Source organism: Muntiacus reevesi, chromosome 1 (genome assembly GCF_963930625.1).
Source record: "Muntiacus reevesi chromosome 1, mMunRee1.1, whole genome shotgun sequence".
In the NCBI taxonomy this organism is placed as follows: domain Eukaryota; kingdom Metazoa; phylum Chordata; class Mammalia; order Artiodactyla; family Cervidae; genus Muntiacus; species Muntiacus reevesi.
Genome location: NC_089249.1, coordinates 150,166,939 through 150,187,437, shown reverse-complemented (window position 1 = coordinate 150,187,437; position 20,499 = coordinate 150,166,939). Strand labels below are relative to the sequence as shown.

At 38.5% G+C, this 20,499-nt stretch overlaps 1 protein-coding gene across 2 annotated transcripts in view; it reads right to left on the bottom strand.

Moving 5' to 3' along the window:
* The window catches only part of USP24 (ubiquitin specific peptidase 24), a 136,377-nt gene that overhangs the window by 21,650 nt on the left and 94,228 nt on the right, over nt 1–20,499 (bottom strand). For both annotated transcript variants that reach the window (XM_065912159.1, XM_065912165.1), the window contains exons 40-55: nt 18,634–18,825; nt 17,544–17,661; nt 15,232–15,376; nt 12,687–12,806; nt 11,935–12,060; nt 11,210–11,308; nt 10,163–10,245; nt 9,644–9,785; nt 9,303–9,422; nt 8,668–8,888; nt 8,096–8,220; nt 6,916–7,057; nt 6,326–6,476; nt 5,279–5,374; nt 4,302–4,405; nt 3,756–3,869 (exon numbers count right to left, since the gene is read on the bottom strand). In XM_065912159.1, coding sequence (XP_065768231.1) covers nt 3,756–3,869; nt 4,302–4,405; nt 5,279–5,374; nt 6,326–6,476; nt 6,916–7,057; nt 8,096–8,220; nt 8,668–8,888; nt 9,303–9,422; nt 9,644–9,785; nt 10,163–10,245; nt 11,210–11,308; nt 11,935–12,060; nt 12,687–12,806; nt 15,232–15,376; nt 17,544–17,661; nt 18,634–18,825 — 2,098 coding nt within the window. The remainder of the gene's footprint in view (nt 1–3,755; nt 3,870–4,301; nt 4,406–5,278; nt 5,375–6,325; nt 6,477–6,915; nt 7,058–8,095; nt 8,221–8,667; nt 8,889–9,302; nt 9,423–9,643; nt 9,786–10,162; nt 10,246–11,209; nt 11,309–11,934; nt 12,061–12,686; nt 12,807–15,231; nt 15,377–17,543; nt 17,662–18,633; nt 18,826–20,499) is intronic.

Here is a 20,499-nt window from a genome sequence, read left to right as displayed (position 1 = left end):
ACTTGATATGTCCAGTGCTACACTCAGACACTACACTGTTCACTGAAAAGGCACAACCTAATTCAACCCTCTGCACAGCCAGGTGGTACATGCAGCAGCCTCAGGTGTGGTGGGGGCAGCGGGGTCACCATCAGCATCCCTGGGGCTGGGTGAGAGTGGTAACTAACTACCTTAGAGCAACGAGGTAATTGCATGCATTCCCACACGCAGTGAGCCTTTCTTTCTCTGCTTCATACACTCGCTCTGACATGACAACCCTTATTATAATCAGCACAGTGAAAACTTAACTGTTTCTAGTATTTCTTAACAGAAAATTCTCCTTGTTTCATGAGCAAGATTTAAACAACATAATTTTGATGACCCAAGTCAAAACTGTCCTGATGAGGCACTCTTTCAGGTCACAGCAGTGAAACCTGCCCACGTCTCTATCTTGAGGGCAGGATGAGCTGACAGCCCTGCCGTCCTTCTTCCCATAGGAAGACGAGAGAGGAGCTTTCCAAGGCTGCTTCACTTCTGCTCATTCCAGGTAACTGTCAATGTTAAGCATTAGCTACCTAATGTGAAACTGACACAAAGGCTGTTCAACATCCACTAAGGTTCTAAGTGAAAACTCCAGGAAAGTTTAAAAGATTACTTCTGTAATATTTGGCTCTAGGGGTCTGATTAGGTTCAGGTACAATTCTTTTGGGAAGAATATTTATGGGGGTGCTCCACATTACCTATCACAGACATTAGGAAGCACTGTGAGAATGCAAAGAAACTCAGAATATGGGCAGCTCTATAGGTCGAATGACCTGTCTCACCCCAAATACATGGCATGACAGAAAAGGTGGTGGGGATACGGAACAATTACAGATTAAAAGAATCGGAAGAGACATACACACCAAATACAACATGTGAAGCTCATTTGGATCCCGATTTGTACAAATTCAATGGTAAAATGACACTTTTGAGACATCTGGGGAAATCTGAGCATGCTTGTGCATAGGATGATATGATATGAAGGAATTATCATTTTTGTTTGGAATGATGATGGTAAAGTGTTCACTTTTTTTTTTTTTTACCTTAACCTGTTAGACATACAAGCTGAAAAATTTAGAATGAAATGATGATGCCTGAAGGTTTTTTAAAAATACCTCAGAGAATAAAGGTATGAGAATGTGTAGAACTGGAATAAGTAAACATGACTGGCCAAATGCTGACAACCTGAGGTGGAGATGGGAACAGGCTGTCTACTCTGCTGTATGTTAAACATTTCCACAGGAAAAAGAAAAATTTTTAAAGATGTATAAAGTACCCTTTGGGTTAGTACTTTTATTTTTTAGATCAATTAAAAGCAGTATTTGCTTCTAATTTAATTTTTTACAGTTATAACCACACTTAAAAATCCCCCTGAAGAGGACTACTACATGGAGGGGCTGATCTGAGACGACACCTTCTTCGTGTTCACTAAGATATTAATATAGTGCATATTTATTCTTTTAGTTGTAACACTGACAACTTAAGTTGTATTAAAAGTGTTAAAGAAATTAGTATTTAGAGAAAAGTGAAAGTGAAGTGAAACTGTTGGTTGCTCAGTTGTGATCAACTCTGTGTAGCCCTCCAGGCTCCTCTGTCCATGGGATTCTCCAGGCAAGAATACTGGAGTAGGTAGCCATTCCTTCTCCAGGGAATCTTCCCGACCTGGGAATCAAACCCGGGTCTCCTATGTCGCAGGCTGATTTTTTTTTTTTTTTTTTTTTTTTACTGTCTGAACCACCAGGGAAGCCCAATTAGAGAAAAAAGAGAATAGAAAATATTAATTCTTTAAATAAAGAAAACAGAGCAATTGATGATGATGAGTAATTGGGCTTTATAAAGAAAGGGACAAAATATGATAAACTCTGTTAGAAAAAGTTTAGATCAGGTAATTTACTAAGATTGTTTTTACCATGTAGGAATTCTAAGAAACCAAATCATACTATCAAAGGAAGTTACTGAGTTTCTCTGAAGATATTTAAGAGCAAGCCTGCCTGAACATAAAAGGGAGTTAAATCAATATTTTGCCATATTCCTTTCAAATGGATAGGTCTATGATGTTCTACTGCTTAACACAATACCCAGGAGTCCTGATGGGAGGATATTTTGGAATTAAGCAGAAAAATAGGTGAAAGATTATCTTTAAAGAAAATTCTAAAAGGACAGGCAAAAATACTTGAAAGACACATTGATTTATTCTCTTTATGAACTGTATGCATGCGCAAATACTGAGCACTTAAGTCTGCCAGGCTCTATGTATACAGTAGGGAATCAAACACAGGTAGCTTCTGCTCGTCAAGAAGCTGATGTCTAGCAGAGGAGACAGGCAAAACAGAAGAACCAACCAATAGGACAGACCTACTTTAAACTGGGTGGTCGGGAGTGAACACCCTCTTTGCCATCTGATGGATGAGAAGGTGTTTGCTATGCAGAGACGAGGGGGAACTGTTCTAGGCAGAGGGAATAACAGGCAAAAAGGTCTCTATGCAGAACAAAGAGCTTAGTGTGTTCAAGGAATCAACAAGCTAAGATAGGAGGAAAGTGAAACACACAGGCAAAGCCCATATTCAAGGGAGGCCTTTTGTGTTCTATTATGGTAAAGATTTTGGCTTTATTATGAGCAATGAGAATCCACTGAAGAAATTTTAAGCAGAGAAGTAACATGATCTGCCTTGTTTTAAAAGGAGCGCTTTTGTTGCTGTCTGAGGTACACTGGAGTAGGGGGAGGTGGAGATACTAAGTGAGCCAAAAAATGAACGTTAGAAGCTGAGACCTAGAGATGAAGGGGAAATGGGCTCAAGAGTTTCTAGATCTTAACTTGCCAATGGATGACGAGCTCCCTGTGAGAAAGGAATGGCATTTCTAAATTCCCTGTGGTCTGCTTTAAGTTGAGAGGTATGAGAATTTGTAATGCTGACAGCAGTGACCTGGTAGAAAATTCTGGAAGATAAAGATGCTGGAACGATAAAGAACCAACTTCCTTGAGAAGCCTTGCTCATGTAGAGAGATTCATTTTGAGAGGAGAGAGGACACTTCTTCATTCTATCAGGGGGAAAGGGGAAGATGGGAAGACACTGGCTGGTGAGTAACTTGTGACAGGGGATGGTGGGCGCCGCTGCTCATCTGCTAGACTTGTGCCTCAGTGAAGCCTGAGGCGAGGCCACCGGCTAGGGTGGTGAGCCAGGACAGCGGTGGCGGAGGGACGGGAGAGGGCCCTGGGGATAAAGGAGCCTGGCCACTGAAAAACCAAGGCGCTCGCTGCAATCCCCACAGGAATGCTGAACTCTCTGAGGACGAGAGAATGACAGGGAGCAAGGTCCAAACATTCACAGTGATTGGACCATCCTGAAAAACAAAATTACTTTTAAACTACAGATACACAAGTAAATATACTATCACAGGTAACACACATCAAAAGACTTTCGAAAAAGAGTATTTCAGCCAGAATCCCAACATAGCAGCAATACTGCGGTACTACTGTGCAGTAACCCAGGACTGCTGATCTTTACCTGACACCAGACTGTGCGCCCCTGAGGGGACAGACTTGCATTTCAGAATCCCGAGTGACAGCAGGGGTTCAGGACATGCCTGCCTCTCAGCAACTGGCTCTCTGCTTAAAATTGATTCCAACCAGAAAAGTAATTTCAAGTTGGAAAACAAAGCGATATAAGAAACTTCAGCTTTAAATCACTGGAAGAGAAACAAACTTCTTTTAACTAAAAGATACTGACACTTACTTTATCAATTCTCGTCCTTCAGAACTAATAAAGTATTCAACTAGCCATTGACAAGCATCAAAACTTTTTGAAAGTAATGCTTCAATAGTGGCAATCCATTCTTCAGTGTCGACCCTTTAAAAAAGCAAAGACAGTGATGTTAGATAACTTGGCAAATAAATTCATGGAGTGTCTTTCACCTTTAAAAAAATTTTTTAAAATTTTTCTCAGGAGTAGGGTGGAGGATAAGTATGTATTCAATGATCGCTGCACTAACACAGATAGTTCAATCCCCACGTCTGGATATAACTTTCCCCAGTTTCTAAAGATAAACAGCATCTAAACCTTTTACCACAGTTATTTCTTTTTCTAATTTTTCCATCTTTCCTCCTGGATTAGAAATTCCTTAAAAATAGGAACTCAAGTCTTCAGCATCAGAATGTATTAGTAGTTGCCTTCAACTATAAAAGAATGTTTTGAATTTTTGAGTGTCTGAATTAATAAATTCAACTTATGTTTAATTAATGCCTTTTGCAGAACAGACTGTGAAAACATAACATTTCTTACCTGAGTTTTTTCTTTGTCCGTAGATAAGTTTGAAAAAGGAATTGAATGGCAAGCTGTAAGCTAACCTTTGCCATGCAAGGATAGTACGGATGCTTTAATTTGGTCTGTGAGAAAGGGAGGAAAAAAAGAGATTTTTTTTCCCACAGTTTTATAGATTACTATGCATTGTTACAAACTGAGTAACAAGATATGTAACAATAATAATATATATAATAAGTTAAATACTAGTAAGAAAAATAAAGCCAGTTATAGAAAATATTCCAGCTAAATTTTAAAAAGATTAAGAAAGATATCATCTTCACTTCTTACATGAAGCCTTCTCAAAACAGCCTTTAGACCACAAGATGCTAAGTAATCTACCAACAGACTAAGAAAGTCTTCCCCTTATTGGCAAACTGTGATCATGGTACTCAAGGAAAGAACCACCTGGAGACTAGTAATGTCATTACAAATTAGCATAATCAATCTCCTCACAGCACAATATCCATTTACATCACTTATGGCTATTAAATTCTTTACAAAATATAATAAGAGCACTTAAGAAAGCCAATAAGTGGAAAGCTGCACTCATTCACAATCTGCACTGTACATTCTGAATACTGCCTATATTTGAATGTCACTCAGTAAATGACACATTTGTGACAATTTTTCTTTGGCATATAATCTAAATGCTAGCATGTAAGAATAAGGATAAGTCGCTGAATGCTTTGAGTGACTGAAAGTCCCTGAGTCGTATCCAACTCTTTGCAACCCCAGGGACTGACCACGGAATTCTCTAAGCCAGAATACTGGAGTGGGTAGCCATTCCCTTTCTCCAGGGGATCTTTCCAACCCAGTAATCCAACCTAGGTCTCCTGCATTGAAGGCGGATTCTTTACCAGCTGAGCCACAAAGGAAGCCCACTGATTGCGTTAGTGGAAAGATTTTTAACTATGATCCTTTTTAACTTCTCTTGTAACACTCCGACTAGTACTTACAGCATTCAGTGATGCTAAAGACAAAACAAAACTGAAATAATCACTACTGTACACATCTCTATTCTTCATAAACTTGAGGTTTTCGTCTCTCACCATCTACAAAAGAAAAGTGTTAATTATTTTTAAGAAACGGTAAAATTATTCAATATGTAGAAGATATTTTTAGTGATAAGTTAGGGTAAAAGAGGTTCATAAAATACTTCTCTCAAGCTTTGAAATTTTTAAAAAGGAGAGAGAAACAACTTTCAAAGATAAAGAGTTGTAAAAAGGTGAATTATTATTCATTAAACCACCCAATTCTTCTGGGAAATTCAGGAAAACCACCAAATGAAGGACAAGTGAACTCTAATCTGTTACTCTGAGTGGAAAGGGACAATTAGAGTTTTTCCAAATACAACCAACTCCATGCTCTCAATGTATCAGATGGCTTAATTCGCTTTTTTTTTTTTTAACCAAAGACTTCATATTTTTCTTAAATTTTTTGATTCTGGCTACTTAGCTCCTGATTACTTAGTGTATAAAGTCTGGACAGGGTAATGGGACAGTCTGAATTTAAATCCTGGCTCTGTGACACTGGCAGGATTATTTCTCCCTTCTGAGCTTTTTCCCCTTTTCATCTGAAAAACGGGAATAAAACTTGCTACTCCACAAGAGTGTTTTAAGAACTAGGGATTCAGGGTAGGTATTCAATAAGTGATGATCATCATTGTTATTATTAGTTCTACTCAAAGGTCATGAACCGTATTTCTCTTTCCAGATTTAATAAGCTAATTTTGGCAGTGGGTTTCTGCACTGCCCACTCCCTCCCCCTTGTTTACAGGGCAATCACAGGCACACAGCAGGCCGGTGACAGTGCGCGTCGACCCTGAGCCTACAGCCACTTCTGTGACAGGCTGGGTCAGGAGACCCTGCTAGACTGTCGCTGTCAGAAGTTCTGGACACAACTATGCTGACAAGAAGGCTGGCAGAAGTAGTTCTGGACCCATGAGATAAGATTCTGACATTTATCTGGGTTTTCTCCCTTAGCATGTTTTATTCAGTTCTTACCTGGTATATTCGAACAGGCATTTTCTCCACAAATAGTCCTTTCTTCTCACCTTTTTTCACCAGCTTGGTTAGAATAGACAGTCGGTCATTGTTAGGCCTATGGGGCCGAGGAGATGACTGAGGTGAAATTTCTGGTGAAGATGGTGCTGACCTAAGAGACATAAATAATGTATTAGATTTAAAAATAAACTGTATAGTTTCCTGATCCAACGTATTAAAATGCAAATTCATAGAAAATAGGACTTAAAAAAAAAAAACCTTTCAGACAGTGCTGGCATAGTACTAGGCTCTGGACATAAAGTGCACTCAGTAAATGAGATTTTTAAAAATCTCAATTCTAACATGAAATAATTTCTATCCATGTTTCTAAATACAAAGAACTTCTTGCCAAGGAAGTAACCACCAAGGTTACTTCCCAACTTGCTAAGGTAGCAGTGAGAAGAAAGACAGTGGGTAGACAGATTTACTTACTTACTTTTTAGAATTTCCCTTTAGTTCAGCTAATCACCTTTAAATACCAAACAACATGCTCTAAAGATTGCAATATCACCTACTGAGATCACGCAGCAAACCAGAGAGGAGAAACTCACAGAGAGAGGTCCTCGGCTTCCTGCCGTACAACACTGACTCGACTTTTCTTTGGTAACACTGGGGAGTTCTGATCAGACACCCTTTGGTAAAAGAGCATGTATGCGTTCCAGTATCTTCGGCGTACATCAGTGTAGGGGTTTGCTTCATAATGAGACAACAGGAAAGACTCTTTGTAAACAAAAAATTTTCTCTTGACAATTTAAAACAACACAAATAAAGCGAGTAAGTACTTACTAAATTCGTTAAATGCAAAGTGTAAGTAAAGTGCGTGTCCTTTTAGACTAAGACTTAAAATCACCTACACGGTGCTCCGGAGGGGCAGGGAGTGAGGGTGCTCTATGGTAAAGGAGTAAGGGAAAGAGGGCAAACTTTCCCAGGCAAGCTGACATTTAATCAAAAGGCAAGTCACATTCGAAAGTAAATTCTGTGGCATAGGTTGGGGCTATAATTGGCCTCACTTAACCATTTCTGCACAAAACAGCCAAATCCAGGTAAATGTTGGCAAAGACACTATATTCAGCCAATAAAGGTTGCTACTTTTAGATACATGACTACTATGGTCTGGTATCAAGATCTAATATTGTGGATCTCACACGGGGGGAAAATTTTAAATCCCCCGAGACTATTTTAAAGTCAGGTATAAAAAATGCCAAGGTTTCTTCAAATAGTAAATTCTTATAGGATTCTGTCAAGTACTTTTATGTTTTTTCTTCTGGGGGAGGGGCCTGTGGAAAGATTAGTTTGCCACACTGCATAACAAATACAGCTTTAAAAACACAGGTCCTAGAAATATCTTCTCTATTAATCATATACCTCCACATAAGTGAAAAGGAAATTTGAACATTTTAGTGGACAACTACTTCTTCTGAAACTATTTTTAAGGCTGAAATTCTTTCAAGTTGTTCTTTAATATTCATTTCTCACACTTAACTTACTCCTTACCCTAGGACTGTTGTAAAGAATCAAAAAAAATTAAAAAATTTTGTTAAGCAGCTTGAACCTTTTCACTCTGGCTATCAAGGAGTTTCTGGATCTATATGGCTAGAGCAACTGTAAGTAAAATAAATAAATAAAAAAAGTTGGTTCTATCTTTATATAAAAACTACTGCTTTCAACTTGATAGAAAAGTACATATTAAAAAATAAAACCAATGGAAAATATACATTTGTAAAAACTTACTTTGATCATAAACTTTTGGTCTGTATTCTCCTCCAAAGCATTCATACTCCAGGGTCTCATCATTAAGGTCAAATTCTTCTATAACTGTATCATTAAATTTATACCACTTTCCTTTTCCACATCCCCTAGAGTGCAGATTTGATAAAACAAACATGAGGTTAAAAAATCAAACTTTCATCCCCAGCACCATCTCTATGTATTGTCTATAAAATACAGAAGGTAATTACCATTTGAAAACACCTAAGAAAAACATAGCTAAAGTTACTTCAAATTTTTAAACAACGTTTCAGAATAAAGGGATAAAACAGTTGCAACAAGTTTTAAAAATCCGGTATGGAAAATAAGATCAAAGAGCAATGTGAAAGCTTCTGCTCTACATAAGGGCAAGTGTGAGTAACAGTAGGGCAGAGGGAGCAGAAGACAGATACAAGAGGGCAAGGGGCGTGAAGGAGGGATACGGGAGGATAGAGAGTGCACAGCAGAGAGAGAGGAGGGCAGGGGGAGCAGAGGAGAGGGAAGGCATGGCAGGAGGAGAGACTGCTGGGAGGGTGGAGTGGTACGAGAACGCTCACCGCCTGTCCTTGATGAAGGAATAGTAGTGGCCTGCATGCGCCTGCCCACTATGTACAATGACACCCACAAGTTCATAGTTTTCTGTGAGGGCAACTTTTTTTCGTGGAGATCCTCCACCTCCCTGATCTGTACTTCGCCCGTTTTCACCAACTTCGGAAGATGAATCTTGGCGAGCCATTCCTGAAACTGTGTAAGGCTCCATGTTTAGCATCCAGGGGAACTATTTAAAAGTAAAAACAGCACATTAATGATGGCTAGCAACATACAAGGCCACACCCACTGAATTCTGTACAAACAAGAGGGATGTGTTTTCCTAATTTAAGCAAGGAATACCCTCCAACTCAAGCACACAATCTCACAATGGCTCACAGGTCTGGGAAAGTATAAGTAGTCTCCTGTTTAAGCATCAAGGAAAGGCTTCCTCTTCTGTCACTAGGATGCCTTCTAGATATGAAGGTTATTGTCCAGAGATCTGCCTGTGCCACAAGTAGCAGCAGCTTAAGACATGGGGCTGTGTACTTCTCAGAATGCTAAGGTTTCACATTTTAAATGGAATTTGAAAATACAGAAAAGAAAACAATAAAGAGAGTGCAGTAATAATGGTTATTAAAAAAACGAGGAAAACAAAAGTTACCCTTATCTGTTCATCATATTTAATGGAGCGTCCACTCTCCCAGTCAAATCCAAATCTCATCAGGTGAATGACCAAGACACTAGGTAATGATTTAATACAGGTCCTTTTCACTGTTGTTCTCTAAAGAGAAGCAAAACCCAATTATTTCCATGGAGATGATAAAACATCAAAGTAATTAATACAGAGGTCATAGATTTGTACAGGGCTTTACCATCTGTGTGAACACAAGTCATGACATAATCTAATGGAAGTAACAGCAGGAGGTTAACACTGATCTTACATAAAACATAAAACACGAATAACAAATTAAACCTATTGTTTTAAAAGGGCAAATGTAATACCTTTTCTTTACATTTTTCGCAGTAATATGCATTACTTCCCTCGAGAACTTCTCCTCTAACAAACTGGTCCAAAGAAATTTCCAAACTCTGACAGGAAGTAACTCCTAGATTGAGAGCCATGAAAGCTTCTTCACGCTCATATCTTGAATAGCAAACAACAGGAAAACCATGATCAACAATGGAATGAAAAAATATTGAAATCAGCACAATACTTGAGGCTAAACCTAGAACTACATTCATAATCAGTGTAATTAACACATACCTTCCCTCATCCTTCTAAAGGTAAACTACCAAATAAAAAAGCCGAATTTTGACCACTTAGAACTGCTTAAAATTAAGAATTTCAACAAAGAAACTTTAGAAATGAAACCAAAAGAAATTTAATTCAAAAAACATATATAGATCCATTAGGAGATATATCTGCAAGCCTCTCAATGAATAAAAAATCTACACCATATTAGAAGAATCATTCAAAAAAGATGATGGTTATTTTTTGATGTCAGTGTTATTTTCACTAACCTGTGAGGACAGTCTTTACAGATTTTCTGATCAGAATAGATGCCCTGAAAAGTATTCTTAAAGATTTGGTCTCTCCCCATTTTCTGTTGAAATACAAAGTTAAAATTTCAGTTGACACCTTTAGAACTTTTAGGTTGTCTATACGGAATTTTATTTAGACCTAAGCTAAAGCACAGATTTTAATTTACCCAACACAATAAAATTAGTCGGCTTGGTAGTTTAAGCTGGGAACTAATGAAAGAATTACAACCCGCAGACCCAGTGTCAAAGTAACGTATATAATCAGAAAAGGAAGAGCAGAGCCGTCGGCCACACTGACGAAGGACGGCACTCTCCATGATGATCTGAGTCCTTCTCCCCTTGCCACAGTTACTGAGCTAGCAGTAACTCTCCATGATCTCTTCTTTTTTCTTGTGGGTAGAATGCTACAGATTTATAAGTTATTTTATTTTGGGCCCCCTGCAGTAGAAGCAGAGTCCTAACCACTGGATCACCAGAGAAATTTCTGTAACTTTATTTTTTTTTAAAAGAAACGGGTAACTTGTGCCTTCTGATGAGAGAGGCAATGCTGGCAGTGACAGGAGGCTGTCTGTATCTTAGAGGGCGACACCACTTAGGAAGCTTGTGACATGCTTTACTGGGTGGAGGTAGGAAGCTCTGGGTCACGTAACCACAAACAACTTCTGAATCTGGTCCTTTCATTCCCTTTGACAAAGCAAGAAGCTCTGTGCGGGGCCGTCGGTTCACTGCCGACAGCAGCACTGCTGTGAGGCAAGGTTACTTCAACACAGACACATAGCGTGTAGCTACAAGTAGTTACTACTATGGGATATAGGTTAAGAATTATATACAAGTGTCAGATGAATTAAGAAAATAAATCTATAACCTATAGTGTTCTGTATATTCTGATATTCAAACCCAGATGAACTTAATTACAGTTGTGGTGTTAAAGATAATCACTTTCTGATTTGTAATCCCAAATTCTAAAGTACTGTTCTCATGCTAGACTTTGAGAGAATGAGAGGGAAAAATGCAAGTTTTTTCTACCTTGAGGTACTCATCCATCTGATCGATGAGACTGGTGAAGAATTCATATGCATCCTGCTGTTCTCTCACATAAAGTTCTTTGTTCCACATCTTGAAAATCTATGTGACAAGAATTAAATACACTGTTGAAGGAAATATAGTATTTTCTGAATATGGTAGAAAAGGAATGCGAGAGAGTCCTTAAATGCTTCTAAAAATCAAGTTCACTATTAGAATATAAAAGTTTTTACTGATGTGAGATTAGCTTGTATTCAGCCATCTATGTTTTTCCTCAGTCTCTTTATAATAATAAGGGTATGATAGGGTGAGATTTAAGGTCAAGGAACAGTCAGTTTCTCTCTTAGAAACTATCCAACCTATGGGGAAAATATAAGGCAAAACATAATACAGCAACGCTTTAGAAGAATATTCTTTATTTAGAGGTATTAGTGAAATAGGCATATGTTCAGAGGAATAATTTGAACAAATATTTCAGACAGACAAGTAAGAATAAGGGGAAATAGCCCAAACAATTAACACTAGCAAATCTCTAGAAATTATATAAATGACTATTCTCAACATTCTAATCACGTGAAGAATGGTAAAGATACTTCTTTTATAGGTTCTTGGCAATGGCATTAGTCTAGAGTTAATAAACAAGAGACTGTTTTATCACTAGAGAAAGAATGCAGCCACATTCCAAATAGCTAACATCTTTCAATCTAAAGAGTTACTGGGTGAAATACCTTCCAAAAGTTCTCTGGTACATAGTACTGTAGTTTGCTTTCCATCAAATGCCCAAAAAGAGACTGCACTTGGTAGAATACACTATCATCCGGATTGTCCGTGTCATCATCCACTGAAAGTAATGACTAAAAAGAAATTAAATGTATTAAATTAGAAATATTCAACCACTTTCAGAAAACTTTTATTTCTATACCACAAGTACCCACATTGTTCTTTCAGAATGGCATGTGTGTTTAGCTGTGGCTACAACTCTGCGTATGTTTAGCTTCAACACTTCTAGCTAGTATAATAATGAACAAATCATCTCTGAGCTTCTGTTCGGTTATGAAAAACTGAAACTAATAACACCACGATCTTTACAAGACATTAGTATGACATAACGACACAGAATATTCTCAAAACTATTTACTGCTATATCATAACCTACTAGTAGATTATTACAAAGTACAAATGATACAGTCTAAATATTTCTAAAACAGAAGAAACATTAATAGCTTTATGGGATAGAATTTGAGAATAATTTCAGGAATTCAGAAATCACATTAGGTCAAATTCATCTGTCAAACAGGCAGTATGAGACCTCAACAGATTTATAAAAGTTTATGAACAATGTCATCTATACAGACTTCAGAAGCTACTACAGAATCTCTAAGTATGTCTAGTTTTAGTAAACCCCAAAATTCAATAAATGAATATGGAACAGTTCTCACACACATTTATGAAACTAAACAGAAAAGAGGAAGGAAGTCACCTCTGGGAGACCAGGTTGCATATATAGCTGCTGGAAGACTGCATTCATGTAACATGTAGCACCACCATTCCTCAGCCCCACAAACCCTGAGCTGGACCTGCTATCCACAGGGGGAAGGTACTAGGAAAGAAAGGAGTGGAAACCGTAGAGACAGTTAGTATCTCGGCCACCAGCAGACTTCCTCACAGCTCTGTCAGATTTCCTCACAGCTCTGTCAGATATCCCACAGGAAAAGAGAGAAACCTGCAAATGTATCCATCCGGTGTGTCAACGAGCTATGGCAGCAAACCCATATCCACAAAGCATCTCTACAGATGCAATGAAATTCTAAAACGACTATCTTAGTGTTTCCATTTAGTTCCTAAAATACCTCCCATATATGAAGCATGTATTTGCATATTCACTATGTAGTGATGCATTTAGTCACTTCATTATCATTCAACAAATATTTCTTTAGAGTACCCTGTGCCAGGGATGTGAGAGAGAGCAGAAATATATTTGCTCTTTGATCTCAAGGAGCTTACATTATACAGTAGGGTAGACATTAATTAAAAATATTGATACATATTTTCAAACTGAGGTAGTACTTTGAAAAGTAGGAAGGGTTCTGTGAAGTGTTTACTATGAAGAATCCTAACATGTCTAGATGGTCAAGGAAGGCTCATATTCCTTCTCTTACTTTCTGAGAAAGTAACATTCTTCTGCTGAACTTCCTCTAATAAGCACGCAATTAAAAAAATATGTAAATACTGTAGCATTTTACTTTAGGATGTTCTGCAATAATGCAGATTCTAATATAGTTTTTTCTAGGTAGAAATAATTTAGAAAAGGCATCCTGAATAAAGTTCAACACGGCACTTCTCCAAGTGAAAAAGGATACTGCAGTGACACACTCTGAAACGTGATTACAGTAGAATCTAGTGCGAATACTATGACCAGAACCATATTTTATCTGTATAGATCAAGCACCTGCATCCATGTAGTAACTGACAAACTGACAAGACCCTGGAGGCCTTCTGGACTGAAAGGAATTGCTAAATATCATATACTTTTCATTAACATTCAACATATCCTTAGAGCAAGGTGATTTTTATGATCTAATTAACACTGTAATTTATTTGCAGTCTAAAGCACATATTAAAAAAAAAGTTGCAAAACAAGAAAAAACTTGTTCATAACAGTGGTAAAAGTGTATTTATATGACAAATATTTTCTTGATTATGCTGATATAATTCCTGGCTTACTGAAGTAAGACTGTCATTTTAATCTGATTATTAAATGCATGTAAAACTTAGAGCATAGCATAAAATAAGCATTATAAACCAAACAGTTCATACCAAAACAGCTCCCAATTTATGCACACATTTCACTTTGCAAGTACTATTTCCTTTATTTAGAACACCTCACTTCTTTCCCTGCCTAACTGTTTCACAGTACTCAGCTCAGGCATCCAAAAGGGTGAGATGTTAGTGGAGGATGCTTTAAAAGTGTCCCTCTGCCTGGTCTGGTGCTCCAGGGCATCTACCTGCAGCTCGTTTCCCTCTTGCAGATGTTGACATGGCTTCTCATGTCTGAAATGACTTTCCCACGTTGCCTCAATTGGCTCACTACTGTTAAGGGCTCTATTTTAAATGCTATAATTTCTAAGAAGCATTCTAAAATACCACCATCTGGTGTCAAAGTGCCTCTGTTAGCACAGCATTCAGGATATACCTCTATCTAAGAGTTGGAATCACATCTTCATTTTTGAGCTCCAGAAGTGGAGCCATTTAGTGCCTCAATGCATGGTAAACTCAATAAATCTTAGTTGAATTTAAGTGAACACAGACTAGATTGTGCCTGAGCCAGTGTTTGTTTGAGTTTGTAGCCCTGTCACTGTACCAAGCATAGTTTCTCAAAAAATAGGTTGAAATGCTAGTTTATATACTGTGAATAATTATCACTTGACTTAAAAATGTCTCCTTTTTTTGGGACTTCCCTTGTAGCCCTGCAATGAAGAATCTGCCTGCCAAAGCAGAGGACATGGGTTCTATCCCTGGTCTGGGGAAGATTTCACAAGACTAGTGGCAACTGGGCCCGTGAGCCACAACTACTGAAGTCACTGCTCTAGAGCCTGTGAGCTGCAACTACTGAGCCCATGCTCCACAACTACTGAAGCCCAGACGTCTAGAGCCCTGTGCTCCATGGCAAGAGAAGTCACTGCAATGAAAAGTCTGCACCGCAACTAGAGAGTAGCCCCCACCTGGCCACGACTAGAGAAAGCCCTGTGTAGCAACGAAGACCCAGAGCAGCCAAAGATAAATAAGTAAATAAAAAATAAAAATTAAAAAGTCTTCTTTATTTTAATTAAAAGGGTACCATTCAGTAATGTACTAGGACAATACACTAGAGATTATAGCTAATTTGAGTATGTGAACATGATAAGCAAAGGAATAACCTGACTTTCTTTGTGACTAGGATAATGCTAACATAGTTTTAAAATACTATGTTTAAACAAGAGCTCATTCTAAAAAAAATTAAGTGCATCAAGGTCTAGAAAACTTACATCAAACTCCTTGGTAAGAGCAGGATCAGGTTGATGATGCATAGAAAGTAGTTCTTTTGTAATAATTTGAAGATTTGAAGGTGAGCTATCAGCCAGCATGACAAGGACTTCGTAGGCTGCCAATCTGCTATTCACTGTACTACACCTAAAAACAAAAGACACAAGTGAATTTCAACAGTGAATAGCTTACTTAAGTTGCTCATTAAATTAAACCAACATTTGAAATGAAAATATAAGAGGTGCAATCTCTAAAACAGGGTTAAGTCAGAACCCAGGAATCTAGTGGGAGGTGATCAGGTAACAAAGGAACAGACCACGAAGAGAGGAAGGATGATTGTGATTTAGAGTTAAATATCTTCTTGGCCTGATGATAAAGTAGCAAATCTTTCCATTATGACTCCAAAATACTCTTATCTAAGGGATGGATTAGCAAGAAAATAAAGAGTCTGAAAGCTTCACCAAAAAATAATATGGAAACAACTATCTTTCAATCAAAATAGGTAGGAAGAAAAGTTTTTGTAGATATTACCCTGAAATTCAAATATCTACATGGCAGAAAGCTATACAAATCAGAATAGACGCCCATAAACATCAAGGATACTAGTCAACTTTCTGTTTTGCTGAAAATGTGGAGACAGAAATAGCTTGCCAACTTAGTGTGTTTATAAAGTGACAGTGAAAGATAACTAGCAAGCATTCTGCAGGAAACCAAAGGCTTCTTTACTACTCCCCTTTAATAGAAATCATTTGGGGAATGGACAGTAATTTCTCACTGTCACCTAAGACAACCTTGTGTTTCTTAGGAGGTCACAGGTTAGGAAGGATACACAGAAAAGAGGACATCCAACCTCTGAGAGAAACAATTATGGAATGGAGTATAGGAGATGTGTTCAAGAGGGGGCTGAGGGGCATGGAGATCAGAACTGCATCAGGCACTGAGGATACAGGCCATGGACCTGGCACTATCCTCTGCTTCTTAACTGCATTTCTGGGTTGCAAAGGACAGGTAAAGAATGAATAGAAGGTACCATATATATAAATCTATACATACATTAAGAAGTTCTTTTGTTGGTGTGATACAAGAATAGTATAACTTGTGAAGAGAGTTTCTGTGTATTTTAAATCTCTTGCTGGCTTTAGAATTTAGGTGGAAAAGGCTGTGAATCACTGTGATAAATGAACATCATTCAGTATACCAGGGAGCGATGAAACAAAGTATTTCTTTTTCTATTCAAGGTACTGTATGTGATTTAAAATCACCTCCTTGTTGATGGATGTATTACTTTTACAATAATAAATACAAATGGAAGGATTCATGAAAAAAATTTCAGTGAAAACTGCTGAAGATTTGTTTTCTCTGTTCACTGAAAACTGAGATAATCACGTGTTTCCACTGCTTTAACAAGACTCTCGCAGACCTAGCACCAAATCTTCCAGAAAAAGACTAAGGCAGGTGTAAGGACTGGGGTCACAGTGTGAAGGACACCCTGACAGTTTTAATGAAGATTACCTAAAACAGATTTTGCTAATAAGGAATTTCTAGATAAAGAAATATCTATACATGATAAGACACCTCTTAAGATTTCATAAAATATTGCTTATTATGGCTTGCCCATTTCAATAACTATTGAAATTGTATGGGAATTTTTTTCACTGGTTAAATACCATATCCTCAGTTTCTTCAGGATTACCTCAATTAACTCTGGTTTTCATGAGAAAAGAACAAAGTAAGTTAGGTTGAGAACAAATAAGATGGCAGCTTGTAGCTGCACCCTCCTCTCTCCAAGAGCATAAATAGCACCCACGCAGGGTCGACTCTGTGAAAGGATCTTCCAAATTTCTACCCATAAAAACTGATAAAAAATTGGATTTTAAAATTACCACTGTAGTAAATCACTATCAGTTTTAATTATTAGGACACAGTCAATACTCAGCAAATTGCAGGGTTCATGCACTAAAGCACCAACGCTTTTCTCCTCACAGAATCCCTCAAGACTCAGAGCCTAATTTACTCTGGAAGCAATTCTTAAAACCTCAGTTTCTCTCGGAATTTGTTACTGATCAAGTTAACATTCTTACTCTTCCATCCTGATGATAATATCAGTACTGGCACACTTGCTCAGCAATATTATATGCCAGTAGGCTTTATCCTAAACCCCCTTACATGCATTTCTTTACACAGAGGGTAATATCTTACAAGCTACACACACTCACAAGATGGAAGACAGACTCCAAGTTAAGAAAATCTTTTTGGACTAAAGTTTCGAATTAGAATTTTTACCAAAACTGAACACAACGTGCATTTTCCATACTTTGGATGAAAGTCCTGTTGACTGATGGCGGCACTGCCAGCTGGAGAATGACTATTTAAAATAATTCTAGAAGCTCGGAAAAGGAAGTCATCTAACAATGGTTTAATGAGTGATGAACCTGGAATAGAGCATAATATTCATGTTGAGGATGAACACACATTTAATTCAAAGATCCTGTCTTGCACTTTCATATCAGAGCAGCAAAGGCACCTTCGGCCACCCAGTGGCAGGACACTCAATCTACTTGATGCTTATTTTTTGAGCACTTGCAGTACCTGGCAAAGCTCTGTGGGGCAGCAGGGTGGGGATGGGTGGGAGAGACAGGGAACAGGATACAAAGATATACAAGTGCAAGTACCTTCCTTTAAGAGCTGACAATAGAGGGAAAGGAGTTACACTTTCACTTAAGGAACACAAACGCCAAGAACACCACAAGGCAGGTCGTTTGGGTGAATAATGTACTTTACTCTGGGCATAGGGGGAGTCCAAATAAAAGGTCTGAAAACTTAAAAAATCTGCAGGTAAAAATGATGTGCCCCATCTCACCCTGGTTTAGGATCACTCTTTTCTATGTATCCCCAGTAGCCAAGAAAATTTTTATAGAACTTAGTTTGTGTGATAGAAGTGATAATCAACATTTTGATTTGCTTTCTGAATATAATTTATAATACTGAATATGCTTTTACAAATTATATATGTATCCCACCACCCAGGGGGCGGTGGTTGGGGTCTGCCTCTCCAGACAAGAATAATATGTAAAAGAGGTAAGATACACAATGGACTATATTTTATAAAGTATGTAACTGTAAAAAAGAGAAAAATCTATGATTTATTATTTTTTTGTTACTAATAAGTTATGTGATCCAGCTATTTTGAACACTATAAAATTCTCTATATGGTTTAATGACACAGATAAAATACACCTTGTATTGGTTAGCCGGTAAAATTCCAGACAGCCTCCTACTGTCTGAAGGGTGAGTTCTCTATGGAACACTTAGCACCTGTCTTATGTTCCCAATTTCACACAACACTATGGCAATACCTGAGCACTGAGGTACTCTGTCACGTGATAAGATGAAGCAATAATTACCAAGCATTTCCTTTTCCGCCCCACAGAGTGAAAGAAGGGTCTTGATGAGCCGTAAGTGTCCCGCCAGTAAGATGTTGTCTGCTTCACTCGTCTCACATTCAGCTGTGCGATTGGGTTCAAAGTTATCCAGCCAGGTAATCTCATCTTCAAGCATGGTAGCTGGGCTGATTCTTAACTGCTCCATTTCTGAAGCTAAGATAGAAAAATCAGACAAAACAAAAAACACCCCATTTTGAAGAAAGAAGGATTTCTTTCAGAGTGAAATCCTGAATTAAAGTAATCAAGCAGAGACAAGTCTCAATCTTTCATCTCACAGATTAGCGAAATCGTCAGTAATGAACAGCAACTGCCCAGGGGACTATGAAGGCTCACACATGTCCGTTCCTTCCCTGCCTCCTCCTCTCAGTCACAGATCAAACGGCCCTGAGTGCATCCTCTGTGGGTCATGGTGCTCGTGCTGGGGACACAAGCTGAAGGGGACAACCCTTGCTCTGAAGAAGCTCCTGTTTGGCGGGTGTGAGCAGATGTCCCAGGGAAGGAACCCTTCTAGAGCAGGAAGTGGTCAGTCAAGAGGTGAGAGGAAAGCCAGTAGTCTTGGAGTTTTACCTACGCCTAGGGAGTGCGGAGCTCTGCGGAGGAGACAGGGGTCCACAGTGGGCGGCAGGATCCAGGCTTCCAGACAATGAGCCAGCCTTGAGAGAACTACTCTGCTCTTTTGAATTTAGTATTTTGCTTTCCCCTCCAAACAAGGATTGAAAATAAGATTCCATAGTGGAAGCTGGGACTAGCAGGAAGAGTAGGAGTGATCAAATTCTCTTCCCAGTGCACTGGGGCCACAGGCAAGCAGGGCCCCACGGGGTGAGATGGAAAGATACTTCTGGTGACACTGTGTGCCCTGGTTTCCTCATTCACAGAATGGGGCTCTCACCTACACTGCAGGGGCTGTGTGTAAAGGGGCTAGTATAGGCACCGGCATACGGACAATACTCCAAAAATGGCAAGACTGCTCATTTCAAAACATATTCCCACTTTGCCCTCAGTATCAAGTAAGGGATCTTGGATCCCTTACTTGATGGCTCAATGGCATAGAAAAGGCTTCTATTAATAACCTGTTCATGCATTCTGAGGATGTACGTGTCCAGCCAATTCATGAGTCCAGTTCTCAAGCAGCAAAACAGAATACCCTCTGCAAGTCCAAGCCACAAAGCAAACCTTTTCGGGTTGCTGCCTAATTCAACATTGGAAGCTTGGTTGAAATATGCAGTGCCAAGCTATATGGACATGTAGTCCATCTACTTCTCTAGACAGTACAGGTCTTATTCCTGAATTAAGACACAGACTGCATTATCTCAGGTTCCAACAAAACCAATGTCACCACAGTGCTCAGAGTACTCTGTCCTCAGCTTCTGAGGGGCAGACATGAAACCCAGGATGGTGTCTGCTTTAGAGATGCTGCTGAGGCTTCTTAGTTGCTCTCCCTCTATGTGTCCATTATCTGAAGACCTTTGTGTTGTTTCTTTTAGGTTCTGTGTTTCTTTTGAGAAACCATTCTGTTTCTTCCTCTAGGGTACTGAGAACAACCAAAGAAATGCGATTCCCCTTTTACCTTTGTTCTCTAGGAACCTCACAACCTAATTCTAGGAGGTATTTTTTTTAACCTCCTGGGTTTGACATTCTTTTCCAATCAATGCTTTCGTTGATCCTGACTTTCATTTTACTTATATTTATTTATTATAAATCTTCCCTATAAGCTTTGTGTAAAGGGTAGGAAATAAAATTAACAAACTCTTGATTAGAACAACTAAAATTCAGAGCATTCAAACTCATATTTGCATTATATGAGAGTAAGTACAGATGACTGAAATC